The sequence below is a fragment of the Notolepis coatsorum genome (genome assembly GCF_963971535.1).
Source record: "Notolepis coatsorum genome assembly, chromosome: 13".
Lineage (NCBI taxonomy): Eukaryota > Metazoa > Chordata > Actinopteri > Aulopiformes > Paralepididae > Notolepis > Notolepis coatsorum.
This window is the reverse complement of record NC_140177.1, coordinates 110,917,516-110,932,955: the sequence shown is the minus strand read 5'-3', so window position 1 is coordinate 110,932,955 and position 15,440 is coordinate 110,917,516. Positions and strand designations below refer to the sequence as shown.

Here is a 15,440-nt window from a genome sequence, read left to right as displayed (position 1 = left end):
TTTCTTTATTGTGTAAGAATGTTACCTTTCAAAGGAGACCAGACTCATGCATGTGCTATAAGTATACAGTATAATAAATCGCAAATAACTTTTTTTCTTAGTCTGGTTTTGTTAGGGTTTGAAACCGACCTCAACAGCACGGCACAGACAGGTAGTTCAGAGTTAGCCAAACACTAGGGCGTATTTATTACAGAATCAAAAAGAGCCAAATAACAAATCTGAATCAACAAAAAAGGAGAATGCCTTCGGCAGAGTTGTCTGCGGCTCTGCAGATCCTCCCGGTGTTAGAGGTGGGGAATCGGCGTAGGCGCCGCTGCGGCTCTGCAGATACTTCCAGATCCAACTCGGAGTGGAAACGAAGAGAGAGAGAGAGATAAACAACAGTCCAACAGTACACAGAGGCAGTGCAGTTCAGTCCTCCCTTAGCTGAGTCCAGTATGAAATAAGTGACTTGATCTTCGGTGTAAACTACACACAAGTTAGCTGAGTCCAGTACAAAACAAAACGGTACTTCTTCAGTGTTCTCCAAACACACAATTTAGCTGAGTCCAGTACAAAACAAAACGGTACTTCTTCAGTGTTATCCAAACACACAATTTAGCTGAGTCCAGTACAAAACAAAAACGGTACTTCTTCAGTGTTATCCAAACACACAAAAACAGATAATCCAAAAAGGTTTGTTTCCAAAACTCACCAAAGCGCAAACGCGTAAAGCGGGCAACGAGGCGCAGCTCCAAACGGATGATCAAGATATTCACCAGCGGCGATCCAAAGATGTCCTGGAGGGAAAGTAGACGAGGCACAACAACGGGGGGAAGACAGGCAGTAGCAGTAGTAATCAAAACGACCCGACAATGATTGAAAGAAGGTCTGAGTATATGAAGCCTCTGGAGCGCTAATCACAAACTACGACAGGTGCGTGATGGAATTGGTAATCGCTCCTGAAGCGTGTGGCGGGGAATGCACCAATCAACACAGTACCTTGAAGAAGCGTGTGGCGGGGAATGGGCCAATCCTCACAGAATCCTCACAGGTTTGTTCATAAAAAAAATTAAATAAGAGAAATTGAGATCAAGTGGTCAACTGTTCTGGATTGTACTTGGAGTACCCCGAAAGTGCTTGAGTTTACAAAAGGTCCTTTGCGCTATATATATATTATTCCTAAAATTGCTGCACTTTGTTAAAATTGCATTGATCTGTTGGTCTGTGTAGTAGCTAATACCGGATTTTGCTGCTTAAACGTATGTATAATGTATATTCATTGATTCACTCGTATACCAAAATTCATTTGAATTGAAAATGTTTGCTTTTCGCATCAAATATTGATATGCGATTCAAATGTGATTAATTTCGATTAATTAACTATAAAGTCTCAAATTAATTTGATTAAAATGTTTAATAGAGTCCCACCACTAATATATATATATACATTCACCCAGCCCTAGCTTAATGTCTCTTCACACCTTGGAGGATCTCTAATCTGAGGATGAGGATATTTAATGAGTCTATCTTCTGATCCAGGATCTGATCCAGCTGGGTGGCGTAGGAGTCCACGTCGTAGTCCTCCACCCCAGTCATCTCCAGCAGCACCACGTCGCCCTCCAGCCACCGGATAGACTCCTGCAGACCAGGGTGATGAGCAGGGGTGTCCGATATTATCGGCCTACCGATATTACCGGCCGATATTGGCATTAAAATGTAATATCGGAAATTATCATATTTATTTATTATTTATTATCATTATTATACTGACCGCTATGAAAGCCAGAGACAAAAAATGCTCTGAGTTTCGTAAAAGTCAGTCAAAGCTTACCAAAAGCACGAGCAGTGAACTCCAAGACCATGTGACTGAACTCAAACTAGAAAGAAACAGACTAAGAAATTATGTAAACTCCATGATCAAAACTGCTAAAAAAGAATTCATCAATGACAAAACTGAGGAAAACAAAAATAAACCACGTGAACTTTGGAAATGACTCAATAAGTAATAATAATAATAATCAACTAGGCTGCAGTAAAAAACTTAAAACCAGGTTCTCAAACATAAACATAAAGACGGACAACACGCTCATCACAGACAAGCTGGATGTAGCCAATTACTTAAACACTTTCTTCACAAACATAGCCACAACACTGGTAAACAAACTACCCTCCCACTCAGGGCATTATGGGGTAGAACACATAGTAGCATACTACAAGAACCTAGGCGTCCACAAAGACGACTTCAAACTGGAAATGGTAACTACAGATGAGGTACTCAAAAAACTGAGCGCCCTCCAACCGAACAAGGCCACTGGCCATGACAACATCCCCTCCAAATTCCTCAGAGACTCAGCAGCCGCCATCACCCCAGTCATCACACACATAATAAACCTCTCCATAAAACAGGGACACGTCCCCAAGGACTTCAAACTTGCGGGAGTAACACCCCTGCACAAAAAGGGCAGCAAATTAGACCCAGGCAACTACCGCCCTGTTTCTATCCTTACATCCATCTCGAAAGTCATGGAAAAAATAGTATACGAACAGGTCGAAAAGTACCTTGCGGAAAAAAATCTAATCTACGAATTCCAATCTGGTTTCAGAACAGCCCACTCCACTGACACATGCCGTCTCTATTTGAACGACCACATCAAACAAGAGGTGGACGCGGGCAAATACTGCGGCATGGTCATGCTGGACCTTCGACACTGTCAATCACACCATTCTGATTGACAAGCTAAAAGCAATTGGTTTTGATAGTCTATCAGTGAGCTGGATGCAATCCTACCTGGAGGGGAGAGAACAGATGGTGGAGGTAAACGGTACCCTATCCCCCCCCCCCTCACAGTGAGCTGTGGTGTTCCACAAGGAAGCATACTAGGACCGCTACTGTTCCTAATTTATGCAAATGACATGTCGTCAGCTTGTGACTGCAACTTGTTCCTGTTTGCGGACGACTCAGCCCTGCTGGTCTCTGACAAGAACAAGTTACAGGTTGAAAAAGCCCTCAGCTCGGAACTAGGCAAAATCTGCATATGGCTCGCCGACAACAAACAAATCATTACACATGGGCAAAACAGAGTCCATTCTCTTCGGTTCAAATAACAAACTCAGCAAGACCGACGGCTTCTCAGTTACAGTGGGTGACAATATTGTCACAAGGAAAGATGAAATTACCTACCTGGGTTCCATCCTAGAGGCTAATCTTTCCTGTGACAAAATGGCATCCAATGTAATAAAAAAAAGTCAACCAACAAACTCGATTCTTGTACCGGATCTCCTCTCTGGTGAGAGAAAATGGTGGTTTTTTCAATGTATATTTGGTTTATAAACTGCTTTAAGAGGGTAATATCATTATCATCACGGGATGATATTGATGGTGGAGAAGAAGCGGTGTCACAGCACACTGCCAGCGAGGGGGTTTGTTTTTAATTCCTCTGAGACATAACACTGATACCGAGTGTCTCCCAGAGCGAGGGAGAGCGGTTTATTTGAATGAAACAGTAGAAACTGCATTTTAATGTGTGAAAGGTTAGCAGTTGTCATGACAACGCGGCACATGACAACCAGAAAGGGGTGGGCTATCATAGTTATGACGAAGATCCTATAAAGCTGACAGTGGTTCCGGGTAGGGCAGACTAAAATCTGACTGAGACTAAGAGGGAAGGAACCAGGAGAGACTCTTCCTCCTCCACCACAGAGGGGGGGGGGGAAGGGAGAATGCCACATCATCATTACAGTAGCTTCGGCTAACACGAGGAGGGTTCAGGCTAACGACCAGGCCTGACCACTATTGGACATAACAGCAAAGGGACAATAGAACACACCGAAAGATCATTAGAATAGACTCTTCAAGGACGATACAATTTGATAACATCTGATAACATCTGATTATGAGGTTCTGTTTATAGCAATAAAACAACGCTTTTCCTCACAAGGTATTTCACGGTGTCGAAGTGTCGAATTCTTACGGAGGTGGAGAATTAGTATGGTTTATGGATTGCACTAACGGGGGAGATAAGGATCTTATCTACCAGTATCGGAGACGTCAGGACCATTAAAATGACACAACGCAGAGGAATTGGATGGAGGGCCAAACAGACGAAGACGTGATACTGGCCAGTTTGATCAGGATCTTACAGTTGGTGCCGATGACAGCCGGATTTGCAAGAGATTAAAACAACGGGAGCAGTTGGTTGCCGAGAGATAAGAACAACGGAAAAAGACTTTTTCAATAATGGGACGACAGTGGACAACAGTCATCATGTGTGGGAGAATCATGATCGAGCAAGGCCGGCCAGCCCTGGGAGAGAGCGGCGAGTCGAGCGGTCAGGAGGCGAACCAGCGCTGTAGGGGAAACAGCGCTCCGATCAAAAATGTGAGTTCACTGTGCACACGGTTGTTTTGATCTTTTAAGCCAAATAAAAACGAACAGATGTGCATCCGTAAACGTAAACATTTCTAGTTCGACAGAGAGAATGCCAGCTGTAATAGTGTGTTTGAATAACAGCAGAGCGGCACCGGTTTTTGTTTTGAAAATCGAGAGTCTTATCTACAGAGCACAGAAGCCACTGTATAGGAGATGGGAAGGGAGGCAAAGGGGAGATGTTCATTCAGTTAAAGGGGCAACATCGTATTTAGTTTGATTACTGTTCAAAACGCAGAAAGCGGGAAGCGGGACTGTGACGTGAAGGGAGCAGTGAACAAACGTTACGGGTGTGGTCGGTAGCGAGAGAATGTTTGAGACATTAAAGGGACGGTGGGAAAAAAAGAAGGAAAAAATTGAGCAGACAAAATGGCCGCAGAGCCACGAGGGGTTTAGAATCAGGAAGTGACACGTCACCTACAATCCTCTAGACTGAGTTTTGGCCGCCGTCTAGGGGGGCAGTGGGATAATACAGGCAAATGGAGGAGGAGTAGGTCGCCACCTAGTGGCGGAGGGGGGGGGGTAGTGCTGGGGGGTTTCCATTACCCATAGGGGAATATTTAGAGTTTAATTCAATTAAGGAGTTTAATTGCGGAGGGGGGGGGGTAGTGCTGGGGAGTTTCCATTACCCATAAATATTTAGAGTTTAAGTTAATTAAGGAGTTTAATTTTTTCAAAATTACCAACTGCTTGTGTGTATACACGGTGGTGTATATGAGAACTTTGTAAAGGAACTCAAAGTGTGGTATAGAGCGACGGTGACAGCTCCAGGGCGACGGTAGACAGCCCCGTAGGGTATAGAGCGACGGTGACAGCTCCAGGGCGACGGTAGACAGCCCCGTAGGGTATAGAGCGACGGTGACAGCTCCAGGGCGACGGTGGACAGCCCCGTAGGGTATAGAGCGACGGTGACAGCTCCAGGGCGACGGTAGACAGCCCCGTAGGGTATAGAGCGACGGTGACAGCTCCAGGGCGACGGTAGACAGCCCCGTAGGGTATAGAGCGACGGACAGCTCTGTTGTATGTTAGATGATAGTACGAGTATGTATGTGAGTTAGGGGCAGGGAACCAACCTGCTCTGTTGTATGTTAGAGCGATGCTCGGTTGTATGTTATTATCATAATAATAATATCGATATACAGGTTAATTAAATAGTTTAATTATTGAATGGGTTAAATAAGAATTGCACAGAGAGATGAGATGCGGTTTAATTAAATAAGTTTAATTATGAAATAAGAGGGAGTTCGATCTCCAGTGGGGCCTTCTCACACCTAATAAATAGGCAGAGTCTTGAGGGGACACGTCACCAGAAAGAACTGGCGCGCGCTGGGGGTCACCCGTGGGACAAACGTAGAGCGCCGAGTGGGTATCGTTTAGCTGCTGGTGTCACGCCGGAAGACAACAAAACAGGGAACAGCCCTGTAGGATTAGATATGGGTGTTGAGAAGGTGGGGGACTAATAGAGAACAAATAGTGCCATGGGCTGTAGGACACTCACACCGTCCAACAGTCTGAAAGGGCGTGGCCATGGCAGGGGCTTGCAGAGGAAAAATATATAGAGAACGAGCTGCAGGCCCAAAGCCACGGTAGACTAATAGAAAACACAGGGTCGAGTGTACAGAAAAACTGCCGGCGTGGTGTTTCTGCTTTCAGAGTCTGGAGAGGGCCGACGGCGGTGGAGATGAGCCTCAACCAAGATGATCGACGGGGCGGAGACGGCCAACGGGGCGGAGACGGCCGACAGGGCGGAGATGACCGACGGGGCGGAGACCAGCGGTCGCAGGCGGTGTTTGCCCAAGGGAGAACGAGGCGGACATCGGAGGGGGTTTCCCTGCGGAGACGCTGTTTAGAGAGCGTTTTGAAACAACAGAGCACGGGCGGTGAATCATGGACAAACAGGGACTTCCTTTCAGAGTCAATCAGGAGAACGAGAGACGAGACAACAGCGAGAAGTCCTGTGTTCATTGATTAGGAGTATGAGATATAAATGGAGGATTCATATAGAAGATATATGTATAGAAGGATATGTATATATATATATATAGAAGGTTGATAAGAGGGAAAACAGTAAAACAACAGGATAGAATTATTGGGAGCAGACAGAGGAGCTCCAATTGTTATGAGTCGTTGGATGTTGTTGGTTTTGGTGGTCGGTTTCGGTTCCCTTTGTGCACGAAGGGGGGCGCAAACAGACATCAGGCTGTTTTTGTGCACGAGAGATGAGGTTGGTTTGCTTCAACCACAGTCTATTTTTGGCATAATTAATTAAAAAACCAAATAATGATTTATGATTCTGAAGGGGTGATAAGAATCAAGGGGGGATTGAGAGAAAATGGTGGTTTTTTCAATGTATATTTGGTTTATAAATTGCTTTAAGAGGGTAATATCATTATCATCACGGGATGATATTGACGGTGGAGAAGAAGCGGTGTCACAGCACACTGCCAGCGAGGGGGTTTGTTTTTAATTCCTCTGAGACATAACACTGATACCGAGTGTCTCCCAGAGCGAGGGAGAGCGGTTTATTTGAATGAAACAGTAGAAACTGCATTTTAATGTGTGAAAGGTTAGCAGTTGTCATGACAACGCGGCACATGACAACCAGAAAGGGGTGGGCTATCATAGTTATGACGAAGATCCTATAAAGCTGACAGTGGTTCCGGGTAGGGCAGACTAAAATCTGACTGAGACTAAGAGGGAAGGAACCAGGAGAGACTCTTCCTCCTCCACCACGGAGGGGGGGGGGAAGGGAGAATGCCACATCATCATTACAGTAGCTTCGGCTAACACGAGGAGGGTTCAGGCTAACGACCAGGCCTGACCACTATTGAACATAACAGCAAAGGGACAATAGAACACACCGAAAGATCATTAGAATAGACTCTTCAAGGACGATACAATTTGATAACATCTGATAACATCTGATTATGAGGTTCTGTTTATAGCAATAAAACAACGCTTTTCCTCACAAGGTATTTCACGGTGTCGAAGTGTCGAATTCTTACGGAGGTGGAGAATTAGTATGGTTTATGGATTGCACTAACGGGGGAGATAAGGATCTTATCTACCAGTATCGGAGACGTCAGGACCATTAAAATGACACAACGCAGAGGAATTGGATGGAGGGCCAAACAGACGAAGACGTGATACTGGCCAGTTTGATCAGGATCTTACACTGGTAAACAAGAATACCCTGAAGACTCTGGCAGGAGCACTCATTCAAGGGTACTACGACTATGCTTGCACCTCATGGTACCAAAGCACCTCAAAGGCACTAAAAACCAAATTACAAACATCTCAAAACAAACTAGTCAGACTACTGCTTGACCTGACTCCTAGAACCCACTCACCCCTGCCCACTTTGACAACCTAGGATGGCTTAGAGTAGACGACAGAGTACAGCAACTTGCAATGGGCCTGGTCTACAAGATACACTACACGACCGAGGTACCCATGTACATGTCAAAATACTTCCCAAAGGTCAGTGAATACCACGATCACAACACCAGAGGGAGCTCCACAAATCATGTTAAACCCAGATTCGGCTCAAACAAGGGACTAAACACGTTTAGCAATTATGCCACATCAATGTGGAACGCCCTACCCAAAGCTGTAAAGGAATGTGAATCACTACCCACTTTCAAAAACACTCTTAAAGAGCACCTACGGGAGGCTGCAATTCGAAACAGGCCACCGTAAATGTCCAAACCCCCCACGCCCACCCCCTCCTAATAGACAGTCTCCTCCCCACCGCATGTATATATTCTCTTCCCGCCGTATATGTATATTTCTCTCCCACCCACCCCCTCCTAATGTACAGTACAGTCCCCTCCCCATCATATGTATATACTCTGTCAGGATCTATGAGTAACAGTACTGTATATTTGAATACCGTATATGTCACAAATGTATCAGTACTAAATACCTATATGTCCCTATGCCATAAATGGCATGTATGTTGTGTATGTCTTAAATGTCAATTATGAAAATGGGGGACCCTGATGTAAACAAGACAAACGTCTTTCTCTGGTCTGCATCCCCTTAACAATTGTGTGTATTGAGCCGTACTGTATTGTACCCATTCTGCAATCTGTTAAATAAAGTTTTCATTAATTCATCCTGGCTGGCCGCGTACTGACGGGGCTAACGCTAGCTGAAAATGGCTAACCTAGCTATCCTGACTTCACGGCCCGAAACTACAAAATCTCTGTGGTTTGTATAAATGCATAAGATTGGTCTGGTTGACAACGTTACACAATGCCTAAATTAATCTTGATGCTCATAACAATGTGTCTTACACTTGAAGGCTATTCCAAAACTGTAGATTCTCGAAATGTGAATCTGGGATTGTTTGAATTTACTTTCCTTTTTATTTGTTTTATTGATTCCGAATAAGGTCCCCTGACAATTTTATACGTACTCTCTCAGTCATATATATATCCTCCTACACTTACAGTTACAGGGCTGTACAGTGCGATGAGGTTATCGCAAATTGCCTCTACAGTATATAACCTGTGCGAGTGGAGACAAATATTCAACCCTCTCATTCGCATTTCACTCCTAAATTAATCCAAAGCGTGTGATGACGCGATGACGTCACTCACGCGAGCTGCACAGTGCACAGTCGGGTATGAACAGCGGGAGAAATGGACTGTGATTGTGCATGCAGCTTGTAGATGCCAGTCTGATTAGCTACTAGGCTAAAAATGAAGAAAACCACCAGTAACGTTAGTATTGCATCACATTTTCGACGTGTTGGACCTAGTGAGCCGTCTAATGCAAATGTGACCGAGAACAGTGAGCCAGCAGTGGCAGTAGCCACTGTAATTTCCCAAAAAGTTGGCCTGTTCCTTTAACAATCCTTGAAGGTTTATAGGTGCCAGATTTATTTATCCTTTATTTATCCAGGAATGTCCCATTGTGATACAAGATCTCTTCTTCCAGGGAGTCCTGACCAACACGGCACACAACAAGTTTCAACATAAAACAGGGCATTAAACAAAAAACATACAATTCAAATATAAGATTAATTGTGGACAGAGTCCCTAACATGAACGTAAATATTCAGTCACTGAATAATTCGATTTTCATTGTTTTATATAATTATCAGTATCTATATATACCGTTATTATTCAGAAAATAATCATACCATCAACATCTCAGAAGGTAGAAAAATGATGTAATAAAGCGTATTAATAATCATAACCAAGATGACGAGGAAAGAGTCCATATTTCACCATCAAATCTTTATTATTCGATGAGCAAATGAAGTGTAGTTCCTACCCAACACACACGGTATCAAACAGTGCAGCCATCTCACCGGTAAACCAAAAGTACGGCACAAGTATGGGAGAAAAGAAAATGTCCAGGGACTAACTGACATTTCTATCCAGTTAATATTTCACAATAAAATCATGTATATATAAAAAAAAAAAAAAAAAAAAAAAAAAGGGTTCTACAGCACGTTTTTGGCAGCACCTTTTAATCAATACACATCCAGCATCTTGAGAGTGACAACATAGAGATCAGAATGTTCCCATTGACGACATTGGAATGCGTTTCCATTGACGACATCGGAATGTGTTCGCTTCCTCCCCCGATGCGGCCTCTTAATAAAATTCTAGGTTAAATAAATAGTCACTAATCTAGGATTGCACTTTTTTATTTGAATTTTTTTAACCTCCAAATGAAATGTGAAAATGTATAAATCTATATAGGGTCTGTGTTGATGAACTAGATTCTGCAATGTGAAAGGCAGGGGGACCTGCACACAAGCCAGAGATGTTACAATATAAAGGACAGCTTCTCATGTGTTTTATAGCACGGATGTTAACGTTGAACATGTGTGTGTGTGTGTGTGTGTATATATATATATATCTTTTCTTAACATTGATGGAGAGACACCTCTCCTCTGTTGGGTTCCAAATGTGCCATAATTCAAGTCTACTTTTGAAGTTGTTCCTTTTCTCCATCTTAAATCTTTTTTTTTTTATCAACAAAGCCGTTGTATTATCATTACTTCGACATCAAAATGACTATAGATGCCACAGGTAGTAGGATTTCCTCCTTTTAAAATACAGATTTTATGTTCAGAGGACACATTCTATTGCCAAGAAAAAAACATGCCTGTTTCTGTTACAATCAGCCTCAATGATCTGTTTTGTGCTTTTCGTTTTGGTCCAATTCAGGAATTTTTAGACTTGATTCCTTGGCAATAACCTCTCCTGGTCACCTCATAAATGATGCATCAAAGGCAACAGGGGAGTGTGAAATCATTAGACATGCTAATACAAAGCTCATCGGCTATCCATATGATCCGCCTGTCCTACAATGTGATGCGCAGAGCGACAAAACCATCTGACTTTTGCAACCGTAAAGGGTGAACGCCAGACAAGAGCCAGTGGTATCTTCTTGTAGATGTTCCAAGGCCCAGTCCAGTCTTTTGAAACCTTTTTAACAACGATTCAATACTGAAACCAGCATAGGTGCCTCCCTTTCATAAATACTCACTAAAGCCCTGGACTTGACAGTCCATCCATCAACAAGTATAATACGGCATTCACCAACCATACATTGTCTGACAACACAAGATAAAAAATAAAACAAGTTAACACGGAGGATTAGCATGAAGTTCATTCTGAGTCATGTTCACACACCTCCTCAGTCACAACTGGCCCCTCCGGTTCAAAGGCAAAGGATAAAAAAAAACAGTAATGTAACAACATTCCACAGTAAACGGAATCAAGTCCTTTTAAGGAACCTGAGGCTTCAAGAGATGGCCTCAATTCCTGGGGACTGTATCGATAGGTCCTGGTGTCCTTCCTGTTTCAATCTCATTGGTTCACATGAGTGCGTGTGGGGGGGGGGGGGGGGTAATAGGAAATATCACTGGTTAACCCTTTCACTACCACTACCAACGGGTTAACCCCTTCACTGCGACAATACAGAAGGTACTGCCACACGACAAAGGGTTAATCCTTTCACCACCACACTACAGGTTAACCCTGGTTAACCTTCTATAGTGTGGTAGTGAAAGGGTTCAAATGACTTTCAGGTTCAACATTTTTCGATCTTTTGCATTCAATCTCAAGTCACAGCGGGATGGTGAAACTACTGGAAATGAGTTGAAAGCCACTGTGTGACTGTTTAATGTTTACAAGTATTATACGAGCCAATGTCATATGACAATAGCAATAAGAGTATGGCTTTATACAGTAGACTAATGTACAGCTCTGACTCATTTAGAATTTTAGTTGGTTATTTTTCTTTACCATCTGTCACTGTATGGAACAAGGTTCCTACATTTGTCCTCCCAACTAAACATACAATGGCTTGTTAGCATGATTATCAATTGCCATTGGAGCCAATGGTTACCACTAGCTGCAGGCTAATAGAATCTTGAAGCAAATGTTCGACAGTTGAAGGCTACAAGAACGCTAACGATAGTATTGTAAGTATTTTATAGTTAACTGAAGGGCAAATACTTGGCCAAAATGTGGGCAAGGTGAAGAAAAATATCACACTATAATCTAAAATGACAATTCAGATTTTTAATGCCATTCTGGGCAAGCCAGTGTTATGCAGCCTAGCCCTAAGCTTTTGGACGATGAGGAATATTCACAATAAATTTTTATTATAGGGCAAATATACAGCACCCAGCCTGTGATGAGTTTGGTGGGGGGGGGGGGGGGCATGCCCCGCCCCCTCACCCAAAAAATACACATTAGATCACAATACTCAGATTGATTATAGTACGGGTATATTGATCAAACTTCTTATGAGAATGCAGTATTGACATTATGCGTATCTTATGATCATGCATGGATGCTTGGAATGGACATTTTATTAAACAGAGATTTCTACACATTAATCTAGAATTTAAGTTGATTTGTTGTAGGGGGTAATTTTAGCCTAGAGTTTTGATCATACTGTATAATACTACACAACCATATAATAAAAGGTGAATACTGTAGCAAAGTTTATTTTAACTGTGGTCCTCCATCATCACCAACAACAAGGCAGGGACTGTAAAGGAACCACACACTGCTTAGCTCATAAAACTGGAAATATCTTCCATACCCTCATTAGAATTATAGATCATTGTTAAATGTCTGGAAATACATGACATTACAGAGCAAGCAGAATAAAATAGAAACATCCTCATATTTATGCCATGAATAAATACTTTCCATAATGTTTTGTTGAGATGCTCATATACGTTTGTTTTTTACCACAGAGGCGAACATGCGCCGCTGGAGGAGAAACAAGGGGGAAATTCTGGTTATTTATACTCTGGTTATTTATACTCTGGTTATTTATGACCTAAACCCTGTTTTTCTATCGTCTGGCTTCATACAGATCAAATTCCAATCGAAATTGCCAGTGTCAATGACTTGGACCTCCATCGAGTGAGTTGTGCTTTCAGGTGCTGGAGTTGGCTGCGGCTCTCACGGCTGCAGGGGGTTAGTTAACTATGCCTTTATAAATCAAGTGAAAGGCTCACACTATAGTGTTAATTAACATTTTAGTGTATCCATTACTTGAAACTCGAGTACAGAGATAGAAATAATTACAAAACGAGCCACGTTCTGAAGCGACGTACAAAACAGAAGCCACGTTCTGAAGCAGCGACCAAAGCTAGCAAAAAGCTCAGTGCAAGGAAAGGTTTACCTCCTATAGTGTTTTACTGAAATGTGTTTTTACGGAACTTTTCTTTTTAGGACTTTGAGGACCTTCTTTGACTGTTGCCCCAATGGATTGTTGCAACCTTAAAACAACCTGTTTCACCAGTGGTCCAAATGACAAGACGTTGCTTGGAATCGATCAGCGTGACACCAGATAGAAAAATAAGGTCCAGCATGAAAATAACAAATGATACTTTACGTATGAATGATACACTGAATTAAATCCCTTTCAAAGACCCCCTCATAACTATTACAGCAATACCTCTAGGAGTTTGAGAGATGATAAGACAATGACAGTCCAGCTAAAATGGTAATACTGTTGAAACACGAACAAGATAGCCCTACCCCTCTACGCAAGCAGGGTCAATGTACATATGCACACTTGTATATGTACATAAGTACATAAATATACACGTGTATGTGTGCATATATATGTACAAAGATACACTTACATGGACATACATAGATTTTGTTTAGCTATACACATACGTACAGTTACAGCATACATCGATATTTCTTTTTTTAAGTGCTTCATTCTGAAGATAGCTACTGCAAACCCAGTTTCTTTTGCATGCTGGGTTGCTACGGTAATACTGGTAGGCAGAATAATACAGTTTTATTTACAATTACAATGAGTACTTCATTAAAATGAGGCTGGGTTGTAATTCTTCTGTGTTTTTCATGTTTAATTTTCTTTAGTTTTTTTCCTTTTCTTCTTGGTTTCTGGTTTGCAACAGCAGATATTTACATTGACTCCGCCCACAGTCCGGTGTGAGGCCAGGGATTGGCGGGGCTTGTGCTAGTGGGAGCCTCACATCCGTCTCTCTGGCTGTCAGTCAGAGAGAATGTGCACAAAAGACATGGGGAAAACTCCTTTCCTCTCCGGCTGCCCTTCTATGTGCCCGATCTGAAAGACAGAAACACAAAGGTTATTTACGGTACCTGGATTTCCATAGTCATTAATGATGAGACTGACTGAAGTCCTGCATACTGTTTTGAGAACTCTTTCGGTTCCTTAAAACTGTAAAACCAAAACTCCCAGGGGTTGTGAAAAGGTTTCACTTTTAACCTGGGGACTTAACCTGATGCATCAGATGGTTTGTTTGCACAGAACCATCTCAGAAGACGTCATGAGAAACTGTTTGGTAAAGTGCAGGCAATACTTGTCAGGTGATTGGACGAACCATCTGTATCACCGTCTGTCACGGCCTAACTTCAACCAATCAGATCAACGTAGTAGGAGAGCGTCAAAGAGGAAGCTAGTTGTAGCTCTAGCTAGCTCTGTAGTTAGCATGTTGGTAGATGATTATTGCCATCTTTGTAAGGAAAGGTTGCCCTTTGTAAGGATAATGTGCACCTTCATTGCACCACGCCAGTAGTAGAGACAGGGAGGGACCTCTTTGCCAGTAGTCCCTCCTAGGATGGTGATTGGTCTCAACTTTGCTACATCTTAACAGGGTGGAAAGATGAGAGCAAAATGGCCACTGTGTAAATCTGATCTATGGACTGGTGTCCACCATTGTTCATAATTTTATACGCTTCAAAATCCCTGTTAGCTAGGTCATAGCAGCAGTAGGAACTATAGGTAATGAAGGTCATAGCAGCAGTAGGAACTATAGGTAATGAAGGTCATAGCATCAGTAGGAACTATAGGTAATGAAGGTCATAGCAGCAGTAGGAACTATAGGTAATGAAGGTCACAGCATCAGTAGGAACTATAGGTAATGAAGGTCATAGCAGCAGTAGGAACTATAGGTAATGAAGGTCATAGCATCAGTAGGAACTATAGGTAATGAAGGTCACAGCATCAGTAGGAACTATAGGTAATGAAGGTCACAGCATCAGTAGGGACTATAGGTAATGAAGGTCACAGCATCAGTAGGAACTATAGGTAATGAAGGCCACAGCAGCAGTAGGAACTATAGGTAATGAAGGTCATAGCATCAGTAGGAACTATAGGTAATGAAGGTCATAGCATCAGTAGGAACTATAGGTAATGAAGGCCACAGCAGCAGTAGGAACTATAGGTAATGAAGGCCACAGCAGCAGTAGGAACTATAGGTAATGAAGGCCACAGCAGCAGTAGGGACTATAGGTAATGAAGGTTGTTACAAAGGATCAGATTAAACCGAATATATATATTTATTGATTGATATATATTGCATAGTATTTGTATATCGTTTTGATATCCCTTGTATATTCCTTGTACATATACACGGAATATCCCTTTAGCCTAGTACAGACCATAATATTTCATTCTCCTATTGGACAGCGGTCCACAGGCGCCAGGGCCATGCCTCCAGAGTCAGGTTCAAAGCCACCATCAAGACATGTCTGTACATGCCCGG

General features: G+C 42.6%; 1 protein-coding gene across 3 annotated transcripts in view; it reads right to left on the bottom strand.

Annotated features, from left to right (window-relative positions):
- Positions 1-9,709: 9,709 nt before the first annotated feature.
- The window catches only part of asap1a (ArfGAP with SH3 domain, ankyrin repeat and PH domain 1a), a 172,025-nt gene continuing 166,294 nt past the window's right edge, over positions 9,710-15,440 (bottom strand). For all 3 annotated transcript variants that reach the window (XM_084327854.1, XM_084327856.1, XM_084327855.1), the window contains exon 30: positions 9,710-13,999. In XM_084327854.1, coding sequence (XP_084183980.1) covers positions 13,925-13,999 — 75 coding nt within the window. In that variant the 3' untranslated portion in view covers positions 9,710-13,924. The remainder of the gene's footprint in view (positions 14,000-15,440) is intronic.